Here is a 23801-nt window from a genome sequence, read left to right as displayed (position 1 = left end):
TCCTGCAGAGCCGAAGCTTAGAAGGATACGGATTCGTCAGCACGCCCATCCCAGCCATCATGGATGCCGTCATAGCCTGATTTTCTTTGCTCCGAACACTTCGCGACAGTAACTATCACAACTAGCCCTTCTTTGCTGCAGAGCGGCCGCATGTAAGTGAAAGGCCGCTGTGGCATCGTAGTAGCAAGGTCCTTCAATACTTTTCATCCGATCATGAACCTTACACGTAACACTATGGGACAGCTTCATATAGCTACCGCAGCAGACGCACCATAACGCTGGCGCAAGTAGAAGGTGGACTGGAGCAGACGTCGAACGTGCGCCACAGGCCAGCTATGCGTACGCTCACTATTACGCAAGTATTGACTGCCTGTATCGGCTGTGAACATTGTCTACACAATGCGCAAATCACCGCCCTCTTCCTGTACAGTGTTCAAAAATTTGAACACGAGCAATTTCGAAACAGCTTCAACGCCTGGGCATTAAACATCTGCTTCTGCTGCTGCTGCAGTCCGGCACACATGAAGTCAATGTGGTCGGCGGGCAGCCCCACGCGTGCTGGCGTGCAGCCGCGGAGTACTCACAGTACTCCAAAATTACAGTAACTGTTAAAAAATATGTGAAATAAACAGTGCGTATCGGAACAGTCACGTCTTCCGAGTCGAATTTCATTGCTTCCCCCAATTTTCCATATTTTTGTTCAGCATCATTTGAAGGGTGTTCAAAATTATGGCCTTTAACGCGCCAAAACCACTTTCTGATTATGAGGCACGCCGTAGTGGAGGACTGCGGAAATTTTGACCCCCTGCGGCTCTTTGACGTGCACTTAAATCTAAGTACACGGGTGTTTTCGCATTTCGCCCCCATCGAAATGCGGCCGCCGCGGCCGGGATTCAGTCCCGCGACCTCGTGCTCAGCAGCCCAACACCACAGTCACTCAGCAACCGCGGCGGGTTTTTAAGCGTGTATGAGCCATTCATTGGCAAGATGAGACCTGTGGTCATCATAACCATCAGCAATGGCTTGACCGTCCTCGCCTTTCTACAACTGGCTCCGTTGCCGCTCATCATACTAGCGTAGAATTTCTGTCGGCGTAATGAGGAGGCCGCCTTTCTATAAGTTATTTGCGCTGATATGAATCATTTCTGAATGGAGTATGAGTCATTGATTGTCTTACGTGAGGGACGCATTTTTTTAACAGCGTGATACAAGAATGTGTGTGCATACCTATCGTAAGTGTGACCACAGATCAGGATAATGAATTTGTTGGTCCCTTTGTTCAAGATTCTCTGACCTCTGTTTCGTGTGTTAAACTGCTTCACTGGTCATCCCCCTTTACAAAGTGGAATGGCTCATGACTTTTATTAATAATAATGTTAATCGCCATATTTATCACCATCAAAATGGCTAAAAATACTTTATATGGTTTACCATCATCAGCTTTGTCACAACGTTAGGCAGCGCTATCTGCGATATCGGTCCACGAAAAAGGCTGCAAAGAGACTTTAGAAATAGAGGTATCCGATACCTATAAGTAAGGTTAACTCACCGGAGTAGGCGTTTGAGAGTTTTGGTATATCATTTAAAGACGGTATAGTTTGCGGAACCGAGCAGCGCACGTCACGACAGGGAATTTAGTAGATGTGAGTGCGCACGTACATGAACCTACGTAAACCGGCTGCGTCATATCGAAGATATCCCTTGTAAAATTACGGCTCACTAGCCAAATTTCGCGAACACGAAAATTCCCGTGCTGTACCGAGTGTAATACGAGATCAATGCACAAGTCCCTCCCCCCTCCTTACACTTACGCGTGAAACAATAGGATGCATGCGTACTCTGCGCTGTCCTACGAATCAAGTACAGTTTGTGTTTTGTTCTGCACATGAGCAGTACGCAGAACGTCGCGCTCTTAGGTATGCAACGCCGTTCAGCACGCAATATGCGAAGTATTAAATTGTCAATTTTTTTTTCAAAGGAAGCGCCCACATCTCTAGCGGACAGTAAAGAGAAGTGACGGGATGAAATACGCGGTAGCGGGTTTCTACAAGTTTATGCACGATGTCTTCTGCCAATAAAAACAAAATCGGGAGAATTCACTTGCTAAAACCACGATATGATTATGAGCCATGCGTTAGAGGCCGACTCCTGATTAATTTTGACCACCTGCGATTCTTTAACGCGCACCCAATGGAGGATACGCGGGTGCTTTTGCATCACCCCTTCACCTAAGCGCAAGCGTCATGGCTGGCACTTGTTATCCGGGACATCGTGCTAAGCAGCGCCACGCTGAAGTTGCTAGGCCAACATAGCCGCTGTGTTTTCTGATGCAGCATGTTTTATTGCTCAATAACTGTGTGGCATTCCCTGCAGCTTCTACGACGGTGGTTGAGGGAAGGGCTTGTCAATGAAATAAGCAGCCCGTCTAGCGACGTAGTGCGCCGTTTTAACTTGCTGACTAACAACGAGTAGGATCTGAATATCTTTGGTTTTATTTTTGTGTTCCGATACGAATTATAGGGCACGCCAGCTAAACTTTAACCGTCGCCGTGATGTCGATATAAAGTGAAAATGCGACAAGATCCCATCTCGCTCCGCGCGCCAAACGATGTGGGTGCGAGGGGAAGTGTGCGAGGGTTAGCTCAGAAGGACCGTGGCTTGACGCACAATCAACGATAGAGGTCCCGGGATTGAATCTCATGCAAGCGGGGGTTGGCCAACAATAACGTTATTGAGTGCGCGCTAGGGATGTCAGGTGGGTGCTCGACTGCTTCGCTGTCTCAGTTGTCGCTGCGCGAGGCTTTCGACACAACTGAGAACATACACAGGCCTTGCGCTATGCATCTTTGACTTAATCTGCGGCGGTTGTAAAGGGGAGAGCAGCGCGTAGTAATGGTGCCTTCATGTTATATCTTCCCGTGCGCCAAGCATTGGAAGTCGCCTCAAATCAAATTTCTGAGACATGTTGAAGCAAGAGGCCGCAGGCTGTGTTTGCTGGTCTTTGCCTGAGTGTTTCACCACTCCGGGGTTCGGGTACCGAGTGTTCGCGGTCATCGAGTCAGGTCGTTTCATGTTTCCATGTGCGCGCATGGCAGTTGGTTTGGTAAGTTTTTTACCAAACGAATGTTTGCTCCAATTTATACTGCGGATAAAACCACAAAAAGTTACTTAGTCTACAGTGCTCAGCAATTCAAGCATGATATTCGAACGACATGGCGGCGGCGCGTTATGCGCCAATGCTAAGAACAAGCTGGTTGCTGACGGATCAATTTCAGTCACAATGCATCACAAAGGTTTCCGCTTTAGCTTTATGCCAGAATACATCCTGTGGCCTTGTCAAGCATTCGCAATCGGAGCAAGAAGCGCCGGCATCTATGTGTTCCTTGTATAATGCTTGAATCGCTAAGCTCCAAAATATTGCTATCGCTGCCAACGCTGCACCTTTCTGTGGAAACTGCAATTTTTTTTATTTTTCTCAACAGCGCTATAATTAAAAATTGCTAGCACACATCAGTATAAGAGGCTAGCTGCCCGTTGAGAGCACTGACGTCAATGAGAGTTTCAGAAAACAAATGCAGCGCGTGTCATGTGCACTCGAATTTCTTAAAGAAAGATGTATTTTTGACGACCTACGCACTTCTGGTGTCAAAGCCCTCAATCGGCATCGTGATTTCTATAAACAACATGAAGTGGTATGCAAGGATGTAATCTGTTTCTTGTTTAAGAAAATGTACCAGGGTCGATTTGCGTCAGTAGGCCTGTATAACTCCCGTGCTGCGTTCTTTCCACATACTGATTGATTTCATCCTCTCGGCCGTCCACTGGAAATCTTGGCGTTTTTCCTCTTCCTTTTATTTTGTTAGCGCGGCTAATAATTTCGCATTTTATGCTCTAGGCAAGAAGCACCGGGATAAACGTGTCCGACAGCCCAAGTGTCGCAAACGTTCATGAAGGTGGTATTAAAATGCAAAAACAGACCAGCGGCCTCACATGCCAATATTCGACACATTTCTTAATTCACTGTACTCTCAGTCAGAAACATTGTACGCTGTACAGAACGATATCAAGTGAGCCGCTGCCTTAGAATATGGCACGAGAATAGGTTTCTTGCAGAATTTACCCACTTTACCAGCCTTCTGCTTAGCAGCTCATCTAGTAATCTCTGCCATATAAGTGGATGCGTTTCATGCTAGAAATGCGTTTGCTGGCATGTAGTGTGGCGCATATTTCTCTCGATGGTAGTGTCAATATTTTGTTAGTTTGTGCACGTTTGACCCATGTTTAACTTTCCATTGAATACATTATTTTTGAAAAGATGCACTATATTGGAAATAAAGGATATTTCTACACTTCAATGCTGATGGAATGCTGATGCTAGCACTCCCCAGAAGAGTGCTAGCACTCCCCAAGAGTGCTGCGGGGGGAGTTATTCTGCTCTCTCTCAAAGGAGTTGAGAAGGAGTAATAAAGTTCGGACGGGGGGAGTTATTCTGCTCTCTCTCAAAGGAGCTAAATATGGGAGAAGCAGATACTCCCTCAAAGAGGGTTCCCGGAACTCGCTTTGTTTTTACAGTATAACTCGCTTTCATTCGTCTTTTCGCGGTGGTAAAATGGACCCGTGATGCTACATCGAGGGCTCAAGCGGCCTTTCATACTTCTCTTGCACTCTTAAAGTAGTCTCACTGAATTGTGATAGTGCATATCACCGCATTTTCACACCGTTTCATTTCTTGTAATGGTGAGCAGTAGATAATTTCCACTCCTACAGTGGCTCAGTTGATCTATTCTATTCCTCCCGTTTCAGTAAATAATATAGTTCCTCTATAACAGTTGACTATTTGCACTTGTGTGCTAGCAACTATAGCTGCAGACTTTTAAGCTGGTTCACAACAACATCAGACAAGGCAGTAAAAGAACTGCTAGCAATTGAAATAATACTGACCATTTCAAAAACGTTTGATATTCTCGAAACTGTCTATATTGGAGTAAAGAGAAGTAAAAATATTCTGACGACGTTGTACATGCGAAACTCCCAGCTATGTTTTTCTATAGCATTGATGACTAACAGAAGCAGTAGGCATTGAAATATTTTCCTAGGAAATTTTTTTTATAAACCTAACTAGTGTACTAAAGGGCCTCATTTGTATTTCAGCACAATTCTCTCACCATTTGCTATAGCGCTTTCTGTACCCTCGTACACTCCACAGTGTGCAAAAGAACATGACAGCGTGTTCCAAAAAACAGTGGACTTGTACAGGGTGCAACCGCTTGTGACGTCATTTCTGACCACATTTTTCGGTGTCGTAGGTCGATCCTGGTCTTGCCAAATAGAATCCTTCTACAACTGTGCTTTGTCAATAAATTCACTTGAACCTTGCAATGTAGTAAGGTTTCCGGGTCTTCAGAAGGGAAGAATACGTTTTTCAAATACGGCAGCAGAGGCCAGCATCTATAGGGAAGTGCTGAAAGCGTCGGTATTGCGTAAATTTAAGTATAAAAACAAGTGACTTAAATTTTATATCCTTACGTGCCAAACCAGCGACTTCATTATGAGGCACGCCGTATTAAGGGACCCCTGATAATTTTGACCACCTGGGGTTCCTTAACCTGCCCCCAATTCACGGGACACAGGCATCTTTGCATTTCGCCCTCATTGAAATGCGGCCGCCGTGGTCTTGATTCCATCCCGTGATCTCATACTCACAATCGCAAAACCACAGCTGCTAAGCGACCAAGGCAATGAAAACAATTGGCCAAGTCTAGGTTCCATGAATATGCGCTCATTTCTTTCCAACTTTATTCCAGAATCTTTGGTCCGTATGTCATCCCTATTTTATCTGCCCAACTAGCGATATCATTACATTCCATATTTCACTTTAATGTTGGAAAATGCGAAATCTTTCCGCAATAACTCTATATTCATATAAACCACTCCGCATTTCAGTTTCTACGCATTCCGATATTGCGCAGAGCCTTTGCACTGTGATGCTACCAAGGCAAGTGGCTTCAGGATGCATGGTATCTACTGTTTATTAACAATGTTCACGAGTTCATTCTGACGTGCTGGAGCAAAATCGCCAAACTTGCCATTTGAGTAGCAGTGGCTGCCGCAGACTCGGTAGTGTCATTATCCATTGCATTATGTATGCAATGATACATTATGTAAGACTCCACAACAAAATTGCCTGTGAACAATGCAGAAACATATTTCTTACAGCATTTTCTTTCTGCGGTGCCACCAAATGGAAAAACACAAGAAATTTTAGTTTATCGTATTTTTGGACGTCCAGTGCGCCGTTCTGTTGTCTGATTTTTGTATTAAGACGTTCTGTGGTCTGACTGGGCAATAGTTATCAATACTTAAACCAAATGCTGACATAGAGCTTCTTGGGATTATGTAAATATGTTTGCTTAATACAAGTAAAAAGCGAAAACCCCAAAAAACTAGAAATTCTCAGTCGCGAATTTAAACTTACGAATAAACATAGCATCTTAACAACACCAGAGCGAACTTATTTTTTATTGATTGCATGAAATGACGAGTAGTGTCTTATAAAAATTAGTTACAATATATTGAACGTGAAGAAAGAAAGCAAAGGACTCGATTTTTATTAGACGTATCATACGAAGCCCAGAAACAAAGACACTAAGGACAACACAGGCGAAATTACATGTATTTACTAATTAAAATGAAGAAATGGTAAGTTATACGAAATGAAAGTTGATGTAAAAATAACTGGCCGCTGGTGGCTGTGGTGCATGGGGAACATCCGCCCTCAAGGCCTTGAGGTGTGGTGGTGGCTAACACCCGCACGCTTAGTTCTAGCAGATAAACACAAGTACCACCGGAAAGCGGATGAGAAAAGGGTGGCGTTGTGGCTCAATTGCCAAGCGCACCACACCCGTACTACGAAAAGTGGGTTCGTGCCCCACTGCAGCTACTTGTCTATCAGCGAAACTGTGTATGCAGATCGTGGGTCGTCGTTGTCGGAGTTCGCTTAGGCTATTGTCATCATCAATGGCTCGAGCGTCGTCGTATTTTTGCACAGATGGCTCCCTGGCGCCCCTCGGTGACATCACGCTAACGTGCTCGTGACACTGCTGCCGTATTCGTCGACGTCGTCTTCTTCCATAGCTGGCTCTGTTGCCACTCGTCATCCCCGCGTGGAATTTCATTACTCTTCCACGAAGGCGTACTAAAACAAAGGTCACAATAGGGGATCAGAAACTTTGGGTATGGGAACTCATCGTTGGTTTTCTTTTCTCTTATTTCTTCTTTAACATAGGTAGGCCAATAGGCAATAAAACAACAAGAGCTTGGTGGCACAACCCACAGTTCAGTTCCGCCATCCATCCATCGATCCATCCATCAATCCATGCTTCCATCGATCCATCCATCCATCCATCAATCCATCCATCCATCCATCCATCCATCCATCCATCCATCCATCCATCCATCCATCCATCCATCCATCCATCCATCCATCCATCCATCCATCCATTCCAACTGGTGCCAATGTGACAGCAGTTCACAGTTTGTGCATATGGCACTTGCTGTCCTTGTTTAAAAAATGCAGGTGCTGGGCTACGGAGCTGATGAGCTGGGCAGAGGCCGTGTAAATATTCCCACCATCCATAGCACTAAGATAGCACTTGGAGCTGGCCTATCAACAGCGAGCTGGTCCCGTATGCAAAATTAGCAACTAAGCACACGCATGCAAAATTGCTCTAGAGCGTGCACTCAGCGTCCGGGCACCCAGGTACGAAAGAAGCGCCGCGCGGAGCAGCAGCGTCTTCGCTAAATGTGGTGCAGACCACGAATTTATGTGTGCATGTACACATACAATATAAAGTAAGTAACTGAATTACCTACATGCTCACAATTGAATTAAGCTTTAGAAATTCTCCCATGATGCGGTGTGTCATTTACACAATGATAATGCTCAGCCCTGTCAGAGATTACGAACAATGACGCACGACAATGCCTCGAGCAATCACGGCTCCCTATGTGTTCTGCAGACGATGCGGACAAACACCGACGGTGCACGCAAGGTATAGTTTAAAATCAACTCGCCACTCTCGTACTTTAATAAACGCTGCAAAAAATTACACATTCATCGCCAACATAATCAATAATTATCACCAATCAAAGCAAATAGCATACAAAGCTTCACATACATCGATTACCACAGTGCGTTCGATCCGCAGATTTTTTAACCAGCCCTCATGGTTTTTTCTTCCCTCTCTTATTTCTCTGCTGTCCGTTCTTCTCAGCTCTTTCTTATTGTAGGCATCCTAAGTTAACCTCATGTAGTGTATCCAGTCTTGGGTATAATATATTGGATTGTAGTAGTAATAAAGGTATGGCGTTTCATGATGATGCTGATGATTATGATGATGAGGAGGACGATGAAACGGTTAGACTTATGCATCCATTCATTTGCTGGCCGTCCGCGTCCGCCAGATCAACTACATGGCGGATGGATGGCGCTGCGCCCGAAACAATGTACATGAGTATGGGTAACCCACCCATTCCTCCAGGGCCTCGTTGTCACTCTAAAGAACGGGGACACAGCTAACAACTTATGAACTTTTTCACCCGACCAAGCGACACTTTTCCTTGCTTTCATGATGTACAATGCGAGCAGACTGAGAAGTTAGCATAACCTATTTCTCCGTTAGTTGGCACCCTAGGCTCATTCTCTAAACTGATTGCCTGGATCATAAACACGAGGTGTTTTTTTTTACTTTTGTTGCTTCACAAATTTTTTATATGTTGCGCATTGAAAGATATCACAATTCTAATGGTTATCTAAAGTATTCGTTAGGGCGGCCATTACTTCTATGAGACATCAAAATGTTCAATCGACAAACTGACGTACTTACCCTAATTTATTACTTGATTAATAAATTGACGCCACACATTTGATTCTACGAATTATAGCCACAGAATTGGCGTGGCGTATCATCTTGGAATGAATTCTCTGGGCAACAACAATTCGAAGATATGAATTTTCGAATTGCTCCGTGAAATGCATCCGTGTTCCAGTTACTTTCTTGAGAAGCCGCTGTTTTCCGCACTGAAGCCCAAAATCAAGTGGAACCCCAATGTATATCGACGGACACTTTGAAAATTATCTCCGAACTGGTGCTTTCCAGAGAATTGGTTCTAAGTGGATATGCCGTGCAAACTCAGCAGCTACCATTCGTATATGGAAATATGTGGCGTAAAGTAACTAATTAGATACTTAATTAGCGTATTGCTTTATTAATTCAAGTGTACATTTACATTTCTCATATAAGTAACATGCCGCCTCATTGATTCTGAACAAGCTCTGGGATTATGCTATTTTACATCGGCAATCTTTAAAATTTCGTTCAGCAAAAAAAAAACACCCTGGATGCCGTGTATGCGCCTGATATTTCGCTAGACACTTTACCGTATACTAAGTTACAAAGACATACAGAAAACTGTTGATTACTAATGTACCGTTAAGCAGGTTATATTTCCCAACAATATATACTCTGCTGAAAAGAAAGACAGACAAAAGAAAGGTCCTACAGGAACATGGCGATTAGAATAGGAAAGAAGAAGAAACGAGAAACGGATTCAAATCTTCTTATCGAATCATTAGCAAAGTACGTGTCTTTGTCTTAGGCCATGAGGGCAGACAATCTTAATAAATCTTGGTGGTCAATGGTAGGGAAAAACACTCTTAACAAAGTAAAACAGGAGGGCTAAAGTGAGGAAACAAAATGTATGGCGAAATTCAAGCTTTGCCGCCTGATTAGGAGAGTGATTGCGCTAATTATTCAATTCAACAATTAGATTTCTCATACATGTAATGGCCGCCTCGTTGAGTAAATTAGATCAAGGGTTAGAATTGTACTTACTTACATAGGCAATCTTTAAAAATTTCTTGCAGGTACAAAGACACCCTGTATATCATGTGTGCACCAGATTTTTTCGTAAGACACATTACGGTATGCTAAGTTAGAAAGAGAAATAGATAACTATTTATTTTTAACATAGTGTTAAGCAGGGTATATTTTACCACATTATATACTCTGCCGAAAAAAAAACGGACAATAAGAAATGGCCTGCAAGAACGTGGCGAGAAAAACAGAAAAAAAGAGATACGGGTTTCAGCCTTGTGATCGAATCATGGGCAGTGTATGTGTCCTTATCCTAGGCGCTGAGGGCAGGCAATCATAGTAAATCTTGTCGATCAATGTTAGAGAAAAACGTACTTAACAAAATAAAGCAGGAAGGCTAAGGTAAGGAAAGAAAACCTATGGAGTGAAAATAGAATCTCTTAGAGTGGTGTTCACCTGTGCTCTCCCGTACGTTTCCCCTGTGCTGCCTTATTCAAGTGATCCCTAACCTTACATATATTCAATATTTGTCTATGCCTTATCAAGCTAACATCTGGTAAGACCTTTTTTGGAGAGTACGTGTTGACTTGATGTTAGGTCTTATCATCAATCACATTGATAACGCCTAGAACAATATGATCTGAGAGGATGTGCATATCCGATAATGGTCACATTTTTACATGACTGTATGTGTTCTCAGCAAGGTGCGCTGCAGTGACCATAGGATGGTAAGAACTCGAATTAGCCTAGTCCTGAGAAGGGAATGGAAGAAACGGGTAAATAAGAAGCCGATCAATGAGTTTGCGGTAAGAGGGAAAATAGAGGAACTCCAGTTCAAGCTACAGAAGAGGTATTCGGCTTCAACTCAGGAAGATGACCTTAGTGTTCAAGCAATGAATGACAATCTTGTGGGCATCATTAAAGAGTGTGCAATAGAAGTCGGTGGTAGCTCCGTTAGACAGAATACAAGCAAGCTTTCACAAATGAAAGATCTGATCAAGAAACACCAATCTATGAAAGCCTCTTACCCTGCAGCTAGAATAGGACTGGCAGAATTTCGAGCTTAATCAACAAGCGGAAGACAGCTGACATAAAGAAGTATAATACGGATAGAATTGAACATGCGCTCAGGAACGGAGAAAGCCTAAAAGCAGTGAAGAAGAAACTACGAATTCGCAAGAATCAGATTTATGAGTTAAGAGACAAAGCCGGCAATATCATAACTAATATGGATGAGATAGTTCAAGTGGCTGAGGAGTTCTATAGAGATTTATACAGTACCAGTGGCACCCACGACGATAATGGAAGAGAGAATAGCCTAGAGGAATTCGAAATCCTACAGGTAACGCCGGAAGAAGTAAAGAAGGCATTGGGAGCTATGCAAAGAGGAAACGCAGCTGGGGAGGATCAGGTAACAGCAGATTTGTTGAAGGATGGTGGGCAGATTGTTCTAGAGAAATTAATCACCCTGTATACGCAATGCCTCATGACCTCGAGTGTACCGGAACCTTGGAAGAATGCTAACATAATCCTAATCCATAAAAAAGGGGACGCCAAAAACTTGAAAAATTATAGACCGATCAGCTTACTGCCAGTTGCCTACAAACTATTTACTAAGGTAATCGCAAATAGAATCAGGAACACTTTAGGCTGCTGTCAAGCAAAGGACCAGGCAGGATTCCGTAAAGGCTATTCAACAATAGAGATTATTCACACTATCAATCAGGTGATTGATAGTGTGATAGGTGAATCAGGTGTGCGGAATGTAACCAACCCCTATATATAGCTTTGATAGATTACGAGAAACCGTTTCATTCAGTCGGAACGTCAACAGTCATGGAGGCATTACGGAATCAGGGTGTAGACGAGCCGTATGTAAAAATACTAAAAGATATCTATAGTGGCTCCACAGCCACCGTAGTTCTCCATAAAGAAAGCAGCAAAATCTCATTAAAGAAAGGCGTCAGGCAAGAAGATACGATCTCTCCAATGCTATTCACAGCGTGTTTACAGGCAGTATTCAGAGACCTGGATTGGAAAGAATTGGGGATAAAAGTTTCTGGAGAATACCTTAGTAACTTGCGATTCGCTGATATTGCCTTGCTTAGTAACTCAGGGGACCAATTGTAATGCATGCTCACTGACCTGGAGAGGCAAAGCGGAAGAGGGGGTCTAAAAATTAATTTGTAGAAAACTAAAGTGATGTTTAACAGTGTCAGAAGAGAACAGCAATTTACTATAGGTAGTGAGGCCCCGGAAGTGGTAAAGGAATACATCTACTTAGGGCCGGTAGTGACCGCGGATCCGGACTATGAGACTGAAATAATGAGATGAATAAGAATGGGCTGGGGTGTGTTTGGCAGGCATTCTAAGATCGTGAACAGCAGGTTGCCATTATCCCTCAAGAGAAAAGTGTATAATAGCTGTGTGTTACCAGTACTCACCTACGGGGTAGAAACCTGGAGGCTTCCGAAAAGGGTTCTACTTAAATTGAGGACGACGCAAGGAGCTATGGAAAGAAGAATGATGCGTGTGACGTAATGGGATAAGAAAAGAGCTGATTGTGTGAGGGAACAAACGCCAGTTAATGACATCTTAGTTGAAATCAAGAAAAAAAATGGGCATGGACAGGACATGTAATGAGCAGGGAAGATAACCGATGGTCATTAAGGATTACGGCCTGGATTCCAAGGGAAGGGAAGTGTAGATGGGGGCGGCATAAAGTTTGGATGTGCGGATGAGATTAAGAAGCTCACAGGGACGACATGGCCACAATTCGCACATGACTGGGATTTTTGGAGAGGTATGGGAGAGGCCTTTGCCCTACAGTGGGCGTAACCGGGCTGATGATGATGATGATGATGATGATAACGATGATAATGAAGAAGGAGAAGAAGAAGCTACTGCTGCTCCTGCTGATGATGATGATTCTGATGATGATCATGATGATGAAGATATGTGTTTTGTGGGAGATTGCACGTTGAAGTAAAGCTGAGTTCTCAAGGGCATGTGCACGCTAAATATTGTTCGGAATGGACATAGGTATTTCTAGGTATATTGAAACTTAGAAGGAATCGGTGGACAGTAGGGCTCTGTGTCCGGCTACCTTTAAAAATGCCTTACCATCAGGACCTTTGCGTGTGTAAAAGTGATGATTTCAGAATTATCAAGCAATGAGGCAGATGCGGTAAAATACAGTTTTATTTGCCGAAGTAAGCCGGAGCCTCATTTCAGACGCTCTTTGATCAAACGACTCTTATACGCATACGTTGATCATATCGTTTTTGTCGCTCCCTTGTTCAATAGTAGAGGCTCGGTTTATAACACATATCACAATAACTTCATCATATAAACAACCTTTTTTAAGAATTCAGAGATTATGACTGTACGACTGACTAAGATGCTCATAAACATAAGCCGTCAAAATAATTTGTAACAATACCGTAAAGAAAGAAATGTAGACATTGAGACAACAGGCACATACAAAAAATCCAAGTAATGAAGTCGTGTACCTAAACATTTTCAACGTCATTTCTGTTCCCCCCAAAAATGTTGATGCTTTCAAACATGCATTGGCTGCACCAGCTTTCTTTCTTTCTTTCTTTTTTTCTTTTTTATTGTGGGATTTGGAGCTTGTATGCTGCACAAGGCCTAACTATACAGGCCCCAGGCCACCGAACTAAAGAGCGAAAATGTTCACTGAAGAACGCAACGTTCTTTTGCGGCACCTCATTTTTATTCATTGAGTACTAGTACAAATTAATTTTAGGCCGTCGGTCTGTGCCTGACATTTATTTTTCTCTCTGCTTCGATTAGTGAATGAACTCACTTCGAAAGGGAGTTCATTGTTGTAAAACGCGTATAAGTGAGAAGAAGGGGATCGGAAGCGTTCCATTTTTCTTACTCGAACCACGCGAACGTAAATGCAATATAGCTGGAGAAAGCAAAACGCAACTAATTGGTGAGCTTTATTGAAATTTGGAGATTTTCAGTAAAATAAATGTGAAATTGGACGAAAAGACAACCTAACTTGCCGAAGGTGGGCGCCGAACCGCAACATCCGCGGCAAAATGCGTGCGGTACTTAACAGTGACGCCATCTTCCGGTCCGCATTGTCGGTTAATTGTTCAAAAAGTGACATTTCCTTTACATCAATACTGACAAAACAAATATTGTCTCAACGGTTGTCTTTTCCTTTCTTTAGTGCATAATTATTTCCCCGATGAAGATTGATGAATGGGTTTCAACCTGGCCAGTTGTTTGTTCCAGATGCGGGCTGCCGGTTCAACACACACACCCACGCCATATGCCTGTTTTTCGGTCCCACCTGCCACGTTGTAAGCTGTGTCGCAAGCGCTTTGTCCGGTGTTCGTACATAGCAAACAACCGAATTGTCGTGAGCGGATTCGTTCAGATCACTGTCTTGAAATTGGCCTGTTATCCTTTGTTGAATCTGAGCAGCCCATTCTGTCACTATTACATTTAATTCTTGGGTAAGCTCAATACGAGTTCAAGCGCAACTTGTGCGCTTTTCTCCGATAAGTCTTCACGGATATCACCGACAGCTGGGGCTCATCGCTTCAGGTGGCACGGACAGCTTGTGCCACAGGGGAGAAACGAACTTCATATCGTGCATGCTTCTGGCCTCACAGAATTCTGTGCTAGGAAAACACCGCTCAGTGCGCTATTTCCATTACATGCTGGTATGGCCGCAGAATGAACTACAGGGAAAGTCTTAGCACGGTGGCATTGGCATTGTCGCGCGTTCTCTATCCACGACGCATGCAATGCACCTTAACGAGGGGATTGAGGCTCTTTAGAGGTATGCCGTGCATTTGGATGCAAAAAATGGAGAAGCAAAGAGGACGCAACGCTCACTCTAGGCCTAATCGCATAGTTGGCTGAGCCTGTGCAACGTTCCGCGTTCTGTTGCTGCCGTAAATGTCGTGTTGCTGGCCGTACGCACGCGCCCTTTACACAATCCAGCATTTCGGTCCAGCTCCTATTTGCATGCGCTTGTCTGATCGTAATGAGCGCGTCAAGCTGCCGTTATCTAATATTTGACGAGGCGCTAATGCCTACAGCTTCCTGTCGGTTTTATGCTGCGCCAATCTTTTGCTATCGCGTTTAATGTTTCGACCCTTCGTGCGGAATTGCCAATTTTTAATACGTAATCATTAGGGTTATCAAAACGAAGAAAAGTGTGTGTGTTTAAAGTGTGGCGTGCCCACTACGAACGCATACAGAGTGTTTCAGCGAACACTTTAAAAAATCTTTAAAAGTGTCCTGTGGCAGATATCGCAGTTCCAGTTCATGAGCTGGTCTACTGGAAGCGGCAGACAATACTTGCACAAGAAATTGAGATAGAGAGAGAGAGAGAGGCAGATGAAATAATTACAATTCCTGGCTACTGTTTTATTTATGCACTTATATATACATATGGCGCAACTGCAGATGGTCTGCTCCAAACTACCGTATTTTGCACTTCGATCCTTGGAGGCAGGAGGCGTATTGAGTGAGTAATCTGGTCAAACAGGCTCAGATCATGGAACTGAGAGCTCAAAGAAGTTACCTCTCAATGGCCAATGATTTTTTTATATGTTTTAACTTAATACATTCTGTCCCTTTCTTTGAACACTTTAAGGAAATAACTACGGGACTTTAAGTGCTAAAACCACTTTCTGATTATGAGGAATGTCGTAGTGGTGGAGTCCGAAAATTTGGACCACCTGAGGTTCTTTAATTTGCACCTAAATCTAAGTAACACGGGCGTCTTCGCCTTTAGTCCCAATCGAAATGCGGCCGCCGTGGCCAGCATGCAATTCCGCGACCTCGTGTTCAGCAGCCCATCACCATAGCCATTGAGCACTCACGGCGGGTAACACTCTTTACAGCGAAGCTCTACAATGCTAGGGCATTTCCGTCAACCGCGAACAACCAGCGAACTAGCTCTTTGGCGCTCCCCGGCTCAAGCGCGCGAACGTGCTTGTGGCAATGCTCGCGCGTTCGTCGTTGTCCTCGCCTTCTTCTACAGCTGGCTCCGCTGCCGCGAATCATTCCAGCATAGAATTTCTTTTCCCTTCTGTCGTCGTAATGAAGAGTAATGTTTTTTTATAATTTGCGATGGTACGAACAGTTGCTTAAGGGTGTATGAGCCATTCGTTGTCTTACGTGCGGACGCATTTAATAACAGAGGTGAAAAAAGAATGTGTGTGCAGTTTACAATTTTGTTAGAGGGACAAAAAGAGTTCCTTGCTTAATTTCTAAAATTATAATTATTTTCTATTATTTCATTAGTTTACGTTAAATTATTTTGTCAATATTCTTAACAATATCTTCACCGCACGTCTAAATTACAGTTCTAGTCCCACGCTCCACTATTTAAATGTAGTTTGGCTTTACGTCTAAGCATGCGAAAAACCGCCTGCTTCTTGGCCAATACCCTATAGTACGTATGCGCCACTGTCTGGGACACAAGACAAGACAAGACCGATTGTCACGATGACCAGCGATCTGGACAACGAGTGTGTTTGTACCTTTGTTCAAAATTCTACGTCACCTCTTTGTCGTGTGCTAGGTAGGTTTGCTGGTGATCTGCCTTGCGAGAAGGAAATGGCTTACGACATGTTCTTTTTTTCAGAGCCACAACACCTATTTGAATCACGTCACTGCAGATCTACATAGGCAGACATCACTAGCAAGAAAATCCAACATTTTAAATCCATCATACAACAAACTATAAAATAAACTTCTTCAATAAAACTAAACGGCACATGTTTTTAATGTAAAGTTGAGGGGTTGGTCGTAACTGTGATTGCTGCATTTCAAAACGGACATGCGTAAGAATAGCTGGTATTAAATTGTCCGGTAAATTTACCTCATTACGCAAGCAGCAATGCGAACAGTTCCTCTCTGTGCTCCGTTACTAAATAAGCAAATGGATCCTTTCCGGTTTTTTTGTTTTGTAAATGGTGGCTTCGTGGACACACAATTCTTTCGTAATAAGGTAATTCGACTGACGTTTGTATGTATTTATGTGTTCAAATAAAGAAAGAGACACTGAATAAAGGCTACCAATGAAATTAAATCATGCAAAGTGTCCACTCAGCATTTCTGTTTTATTTTGTCTTCTGCTTGATTAAATTTTTGGGTACAGATTATAGCAGAAAACGTGCACACACCACCTCGCCCTCTGCTGCCGGTTCTAATTTTTTTCTCGAGAAAGGTGGCAAAGCGATTTTCACCACTGTTTAAACACTTGTTGACGTTCCATGTCATATGAGAGTTCTGCGGATCAATAAAAAAAATTCTAGCGCACTCAAGTCGCCTTTTTCTCTACGTTGTCTGACGCATGGCCATTTTCGCGCATGTGCTTTGTTCCGTATTAGGCATCATGGGCGAAAATATATCTTAAATATACTTCTGACAGTCTTTGCCTTTCGTGTGGGCATCGTGTGACCTTTTGAAAGCACTGTGTCGCCATATCGTTGTTAAAGGTCGTCGCTACGTCGTACTGACAAATATTTCAAACTAACAAAGTAAATTATTCTCTGACGTTCGCCATTCTACTGTATATAAGAGGCTTGCTTCCAGTATTTTGTTATCAGCCCATCAACCGGCGCACGGGTCCCGTTTAAGCAAGAACTATGCAGCACGTTAACTTTGCTGTGCTTCTTGCACTTTTCACCGTTGCTAATGCAGTTAGCTTCGATGACCTTTACACGGTAAGCTAAGCATTTTTACGCTACTCTGAATTATGGTAATCAGGTTAATTTTCGCCTTCTCAATATAATAGTTGCATCAACTGCGAAGAAAATAATATTTCTGCTACGAAGCTTAGTGCTTGCTGTCCTCTACGTTGTGTGTGCGTCCTCTTTGTTACTTTTTTTGTAGGACATGTTGTAATGAACCTGGCAAACAGCGCGAGCAAACCAGTGACATTCTGTAATTTAGCCCACTCAAGAATAGCCTTACTTTGGTGATGCGTAAACCTGATTTCAGATAATAATGCGTTCGCATTACCAGGATATAACTTGAAGCACCGCGAACACGAGGATTGGAATCGAAAACAAAGACAACAGGATGACTCCGATTTTTTATTACTGTCCTCGTCTTCTTCACGTTGCTTCAAGGTATACTCAATATGAACCAACTCGCATAAATCATGTTGTCTCTATTAGCGCACTTCACGCAATTTCCCGGGGTTACCTATGTAGATATCTAAGTAAGTTCTTATCTAACCTTTTTCCCGCCTACCTGGGTAACCGGGTAGTTCATGGCCGAATGGAGGAGGAGGAGAAGTTGACGCAAAGACAGGGAGGTTATCCAATAGTCGAATGGGCCGCGCATCAGGCAATTTGCAGGGTTAGAACCCAGCAATTCGATCACTCTGTACGTGACAGTGTGTATATACGTGCCACACTTCCACAAAGCTGTTTAATGCCGACATGGGTCACTGTAGTGCGGGGACTGGGTAGGTACCGCAACTTGTAGACATTCATTGCCGCCAACTTGCAGCCCTGCATGTGTCACACTAGGTTTAGGCTGTTCTTCTGTGAACCTCTTTGATGCCTACTGGGGTCATTCGGTAAGTGCCAACAGGTGTGTGACAATCTTCGATGAACGTCTTTGACGCGAACTTGGGTAATTAGGTATGTCTCACTCGGCATGTGCCGCTCTACAATGAAGAAGAAGTTCCCTTAACTTTCTTCGGGGATGAGCGTATTCGAACCCATGTCACAAGGGTTCCCCAAGGACAGTAACCCGAAGCACTGTGGCGAAAATGCCCTGGTTGTGTGTCCCTTTTCAATGAACGCCTTTCACGTCAAACCTTCAGCGAGCTGCACATGACTACATTGGGCATTAGCCGCTCTTCGACGAACGTTTCCCCAACTTATGTATGTGCAAACTGAATGTGCGACAAGCGAGGGAACAATTCTCGTCATTTGCAGGCACCGGCGCGCCACATTTCTTGCCACGGAGGAAACGCGCGAACTCCTGGGCCGCGTCACTAGATAATTATTTATTTATTTATTTCAACATACTGTCAACCCCATGAGGGTTATTACTGGAGTGGGTGCACAAACTTTGACACATACACGTACAGTTGCAATCCTAGCTTTTTTGTTTGTTTGTTTGAGCCAGAAAAAAAATATATATACATAGTTGGGAGCAAATACAGAGACGCAAACAATATCAATGAGTAATGGCGCAGCGTGTCCAGAAAAGCGCGAGAGAGGAGCCCAGATGCCACATGGCGCATTTCTCAGCGTCCGCATGTATTGGCACGCCATGCATTTCATAAGTCACGAGCAGGCATCGCGCCAACGTCGCTAGATGCGCCGAGTGTTCTTAGATAAGCCCGAAGGAGGATTGCAGCTGGAGTACTGGATTCATAACTAACTCATTTCGATAGTGGCAATACCTTGAGGCGCTACAGTGTTTCAATGCTAACGCGCCACCGTCAACAGTCATCGTGACATGGGTTTTGTCGCAATTATTTCTATTTTGGGATGGCCATATACGAATGTAGCCGAAATATTTGCTCTCTTGATAATGTCGCTCTAACAGCTTTAAACTGGCCTTGCTGTGTCTGTCCCTTAGTTACAAGCGCACAAACTTCGGATCTTACCAAATGCACTGCCAGCGCAATAAAAAGCTGGAAATTCGGGCTGCTGTAGTCACACGCCTGCCTTTTAATGTTACGCCCTGATGGTCGTTAGATCAGCTTCTTCTCGTTAGTTTCACCCTCACCATAAAGCGACAAAAGAATAAGCGTACTCAAATCCAGTTTCAGTCTTCGTAATGCGAAGCATGCTTGGTTTGTTAGAGGATAGTTTGTATCAGCTCATAAGTGTTCGGAGTGGACGATTACTGCTCATAATACCTGTGCATCGTTTTGGTCTGTCCAGATAGATAGATAGATAGATAGATAGATAGATAGATAGATAGATAGATAGATAGATAGATAGATAGATAGATAGATAGATAGATAGATAGATAGATAGATAGATAGATAGATAGATAGATAGATAGATAGATAGATAGATAGATAGATAGATATGTATATGAATGTACACATTGGCTCATATTTAGTGACACATCAGCTCAGATAACCTTCAAAATAAAGCGCGCCACCCGCGTATGTAGTAATCCACGATCGCACGGACGGCCAAGGTCCAAACTGAGACAGCCAAACTCGGCGAGAACTCTGGCTTAACTCTCCGATTCGACATGACGGACTGATTAGGAAAATTGTTAGCCCTCGCTTTAATGCAGGGGTAGGCCTTCGTGAACGTTGCGTGGTGAATATTCTGGATAAAAGAAAGAAGCTGGGAGATACCGCATACCTCTGATGTGTTCGTTACCAGGGCGCCAGATTTAGTGAGAGTGCTCTTTACACAGTAAGGCACACATGAGTATTCAGTTGCCAAAAGTTATAAGGTGCTAATACGAGGCGAGGAGGCAGTGAGGAAAGCCTCAGGAAAGTGAGACAAGCTTCAAGCAAACCACCTGGCTTAGAAAACTACTCAAAAAGTTATAGAAAGGGAGGAAGACGGGGTACATAAGAGACACTTATTCCCGGGTCCTATTGCGCTGTTGAGATAAGACCGTGCCTTATTATTTATTAGTTGCACGGGCATCGATTGAAACACTTGTTTCTCCCGCAACACTTTCGGTTCACCTCCTGTCACGACCGGCGACGAAATAAAATATCTATCAGGAAGAAATAGAAATCAAACAGTACAGTACAAAATTCAGGAGTTATATCAAAGATATGATATCAGAGTAAGATTAGATGCAAGCAGAGTTACTGAAGTGTGTGTAATATATAGAATTAATCAGAAATCACATATTACCGCACACGAAAACGCAGAATCGTATAGTTTCAAGACCCGTCGAGTGAGCACGACTTCGGCGATATTCCTGTAAACCTGGAAGAGGAAAGCGCAATTAATGACGTCACCAATGACGCCACACACAAGAAGGTGGCATGATACTTAACCGGCCTTTTAATAGCATAGTGTAGCAATAATAGCAATAGTTGCCAGGCATAGACTGAACATCTGCTCAGCAGAACGTATGTGACGTCACTCCCTCCTCTCTTTGGCTTCCGCAATCCGGGCGCGCACTTGTCCGCTCCCTCGGTTGGTCGCAACAGCAGCGCGGGCCCTCGTTACATGCTCTGACGTCACCATCAGAGAGGGCGCTTAAGATGCTCTTCGTGCGCCGCTCGCTTGGTGCTACACCCTGCCAGGTGGCGTGCGCTACGCTTCCTGCTCGCCCTCGCTCGCTCCTCGGCCCCACATCGCTGCAGGGCAAGGACGTTCGCTCGCTTAACCTAAAGAAAACCAACGCCGAGGTGCGAGTGCCACTAAGAGCTACTGAAATCAAAGATTAAGGTCGCCTACCATTTTTGATTTATTTTTAATATGGTTGTTTCTTTGTGCGCCTCATAATTTATTACCCGACAATCCTTTCTACTGCCACCGAGCATGAAGGAAAAAAACAATCAGCTAGAAGACAAGAAATTAAAAAATTCCGTTATGAAGTTACGCTGTGTTAAGCTGATTATTCTAGTCATAAGTAGTGTTCTCAAATGTTTACATATGGCCTTTCTATGCGTCCTTTCCTCTCTTTTTGTTATATAATGTGAAATCTTTACATATGTTTTGTCTTATCTTGTCAAGTTACCTTTCGCGAGGAAAACATTTCTCCAGTGTATCTGCTTGTAATTAAACTTTCAGAAGGCATTATATGGCTCTTTTTCATCGATGTGTATTTGTGTGACCTAATATGCACAAAACGCATCTAGCTTCTTAACGTGTTTGACTTCCTCCGCTTGTCGTGCGGCTCACCCGAGAGACGCCAGTCTCTTTGTAGTACGAGGGGACTGAGGCTGTTAAATAAAAACTGTCGCCTACTATGAACTCTTGTTACTACTCATATACGGCCGTCACTTCAGTGAACAATTCTTCTAGGTAACACGAGGTTTCAAGTGCAATTGTTAATAAAGGTGGCATATATATATATATATATATATATATATATATATATATATATGCACACCGACGCTAGTGGCCATGAGATCGGTGCTGTACTTTTACAGCGTGCTACCACCTCACGAGAGAGAGTTGTTGCCTATGCCAGTCGCGCACTAACACCTGCCGAAAAGAATTACTCGATCACAGAACAGGAATGTCTCGCAGTAGTTTGGGCAATCCAAAAATTTCGACCATATCTTTACGGACGCCATTTCACGGTCATAACCGACCACCACGCCTGATGCTGGTTGTCGTCAATCAAAAATTTGTCCGGACGACTTGGTCGCTGGGTGGTACGCTTACAAGAGTACGATTTTGACGTTGTCTACAAGTCTGGGAAAAAGCATCAAGATGCCGACGCTCTCTCTCGCTGCCCGCTGCCACTATTAGCTTCGAGTACACCTCCGCATTGCTCGCCACTTGATGATGAGACTAAGTCGTCACTCCCGTTATTACCGTTATTACCTCTATCGGTTACTGACACGTTATCTTCCAATCGCGTCACTCACCTCGCCTCGTGTCAACGTTCTGACCCCTACTGCTACAGCATCATCCAACGCCTGTGCGGAACTACATCTGCACCAAATGCCAGATTACATCGACAGCTGCGACTATATAAGCTTGACAACGATGTGCTGTACCGCTACGTATACAACTCCGACGGACACCGCTGGGTATCTATTCTTCCACGTTCGATGCGCACACAAGTCGTTGAAGCCTTGCACGACGACCCATCTGCTGGCCATTTGGGATTCCACAAAACATACCACCGCGTTAGGAGCCTTTTCTTTTGGCCAGGCATGTCTACCTTTGTGGCCAAGTACGTCGCTTCTTGCGTTCAGTGTCAACGGCGGAAACGTCCGACTTCGCCTCCTGCTGGGCTTTTACAGCCCATTCCATGTCCCGAGACACCGTTTGCCATCGTTGGGATAGACCTAGTCGGCTCTCTGCCCATAACGCCAGCGGGTCATCGATGGGTCGTCACAGCTGTTGACCAGCTCACACGTTACGCAGAGACCGCTCCTCTACGCTTTAGTTCGGCCTCCGACGTCGCCACCTTCTTTCTAGATGCCATTGTGCTGCGCCATGGTGCACCTCGTGTACAGTTAAGCGACCGCGCCAAGACTTTCATGTCAACAATGCTAGCAGAAGTACTCGGAGCTTGTGGCACAGTTCATAAGACAACATCCGCATATCACCCACAAACAAATGGCTTAACCGAGCGATTTCATCGCACACTAATAGATATGATATCCATGTATATCGGGCCAAACCACGACAACTGGGACAAACTTTTACCTCTCGTGACTTTTGCTCACAACACCGCTATCCAACGAACTACGGGATACTCACCTTTCTACCTAGTTTACGGCCGTTCCCCGACATTCACCATCGACGCCGCTTTCTTCAATGCCCCAACTAACACCTCGGCCAGTATACCCGAACAGTTCGTCTCGAGACTTGAGGAATGCCATCAACGTGCTCGCTTCAACACAGAAGTCAGTCAGCTAGATCGCAAGCAACGTTACGACATCTCTCGTGGCGACGTCTCCTTTCGTCCTGGAGAGGAAGTGCTCCTTTGGACGCCCATTCGTACACCCGGTTTGTGCGAGAAGTTTGAATCCCGCTTTCTTGGACCCTATATTATTAACGAACAAACATCCCCCGTGAACTATCGCGTTACTCCCTAGACGTTTCTTCCGACCATCGTTGTCGTGGTTCGGAGATCGTTCACGTTTCGCGCCTAAAACGATTCCTTCGGCGTTCCCCTCCTGGCTAAGTCGCGGCCTGGCTGGCCGCTTGCGCGTGCGGGGAAATTAGTGTGAGCATTATTCATACGCTTCATATTCTCACCTGTACATACTCATCATCACCGTTTTGG

The 23801-nt window shown here is 44.1% G+C and overlaps 2 protein-coding genes across 4 annotated transcripts in view; both read left to right on the top strand.

Moving 5' to 3' along the window:
* The window catches only part of LOC142578073 (uncharacterized), a 38297-nt gene extending 21704 nt beyond the window's left edge, over positions 1–16593 (top strand). The window contains exon 3 of the transcript XR_012827154.1: positions 16516–16593. The gene's annotated coding sequence lies outside the window, so the exon portion shown is untranslated. The remainder of the gene's footprint in view (positions 1–16515) is intronic.
* An 869-nt stretch (positions 16594–17462) lies between these two features.
* Positions 17463–23801, top strand: part of LOC142578072 (uncharacterized) — a 34497-nt gene continuing 28158 nt past the window's right edge. For all 3 annotated transcript variants that reach the window (XM_075687493.1, XM_075687491.1, XM_075687490.1), the window contains exon 1: positions 17463–17599. In XM_075687493.1, the coding sequence (XP_075543608.1) occupies positions 17522–17599 (78 nt within the window). In that variant the 5' untranslated portion in view covers positions 17463–17521. The remainder of the gene's footprint in view (positions 17600–23801) is intronic.

Source organism: Dermacentor variabilis, chromosome 4 (genome assembly GCF_050947875.1).
Source record: "Dermacentor variabilis isolate Ectoservices chromosome 4, ASM5094787v1, whole genome shotgun sequence".
Taxonomy (NCBI): domain Eukaryota; kingdom Metazoa; phylum Arthropoda; class Arachnida; order Ixodida; family Ixodidae; genus Dermacentor; species Dermacentor variabilis.
Note: the sequence above shows the minus strand (reverse complement) of the source record. Positions and strands in the feature narration are given on the sequence as shown.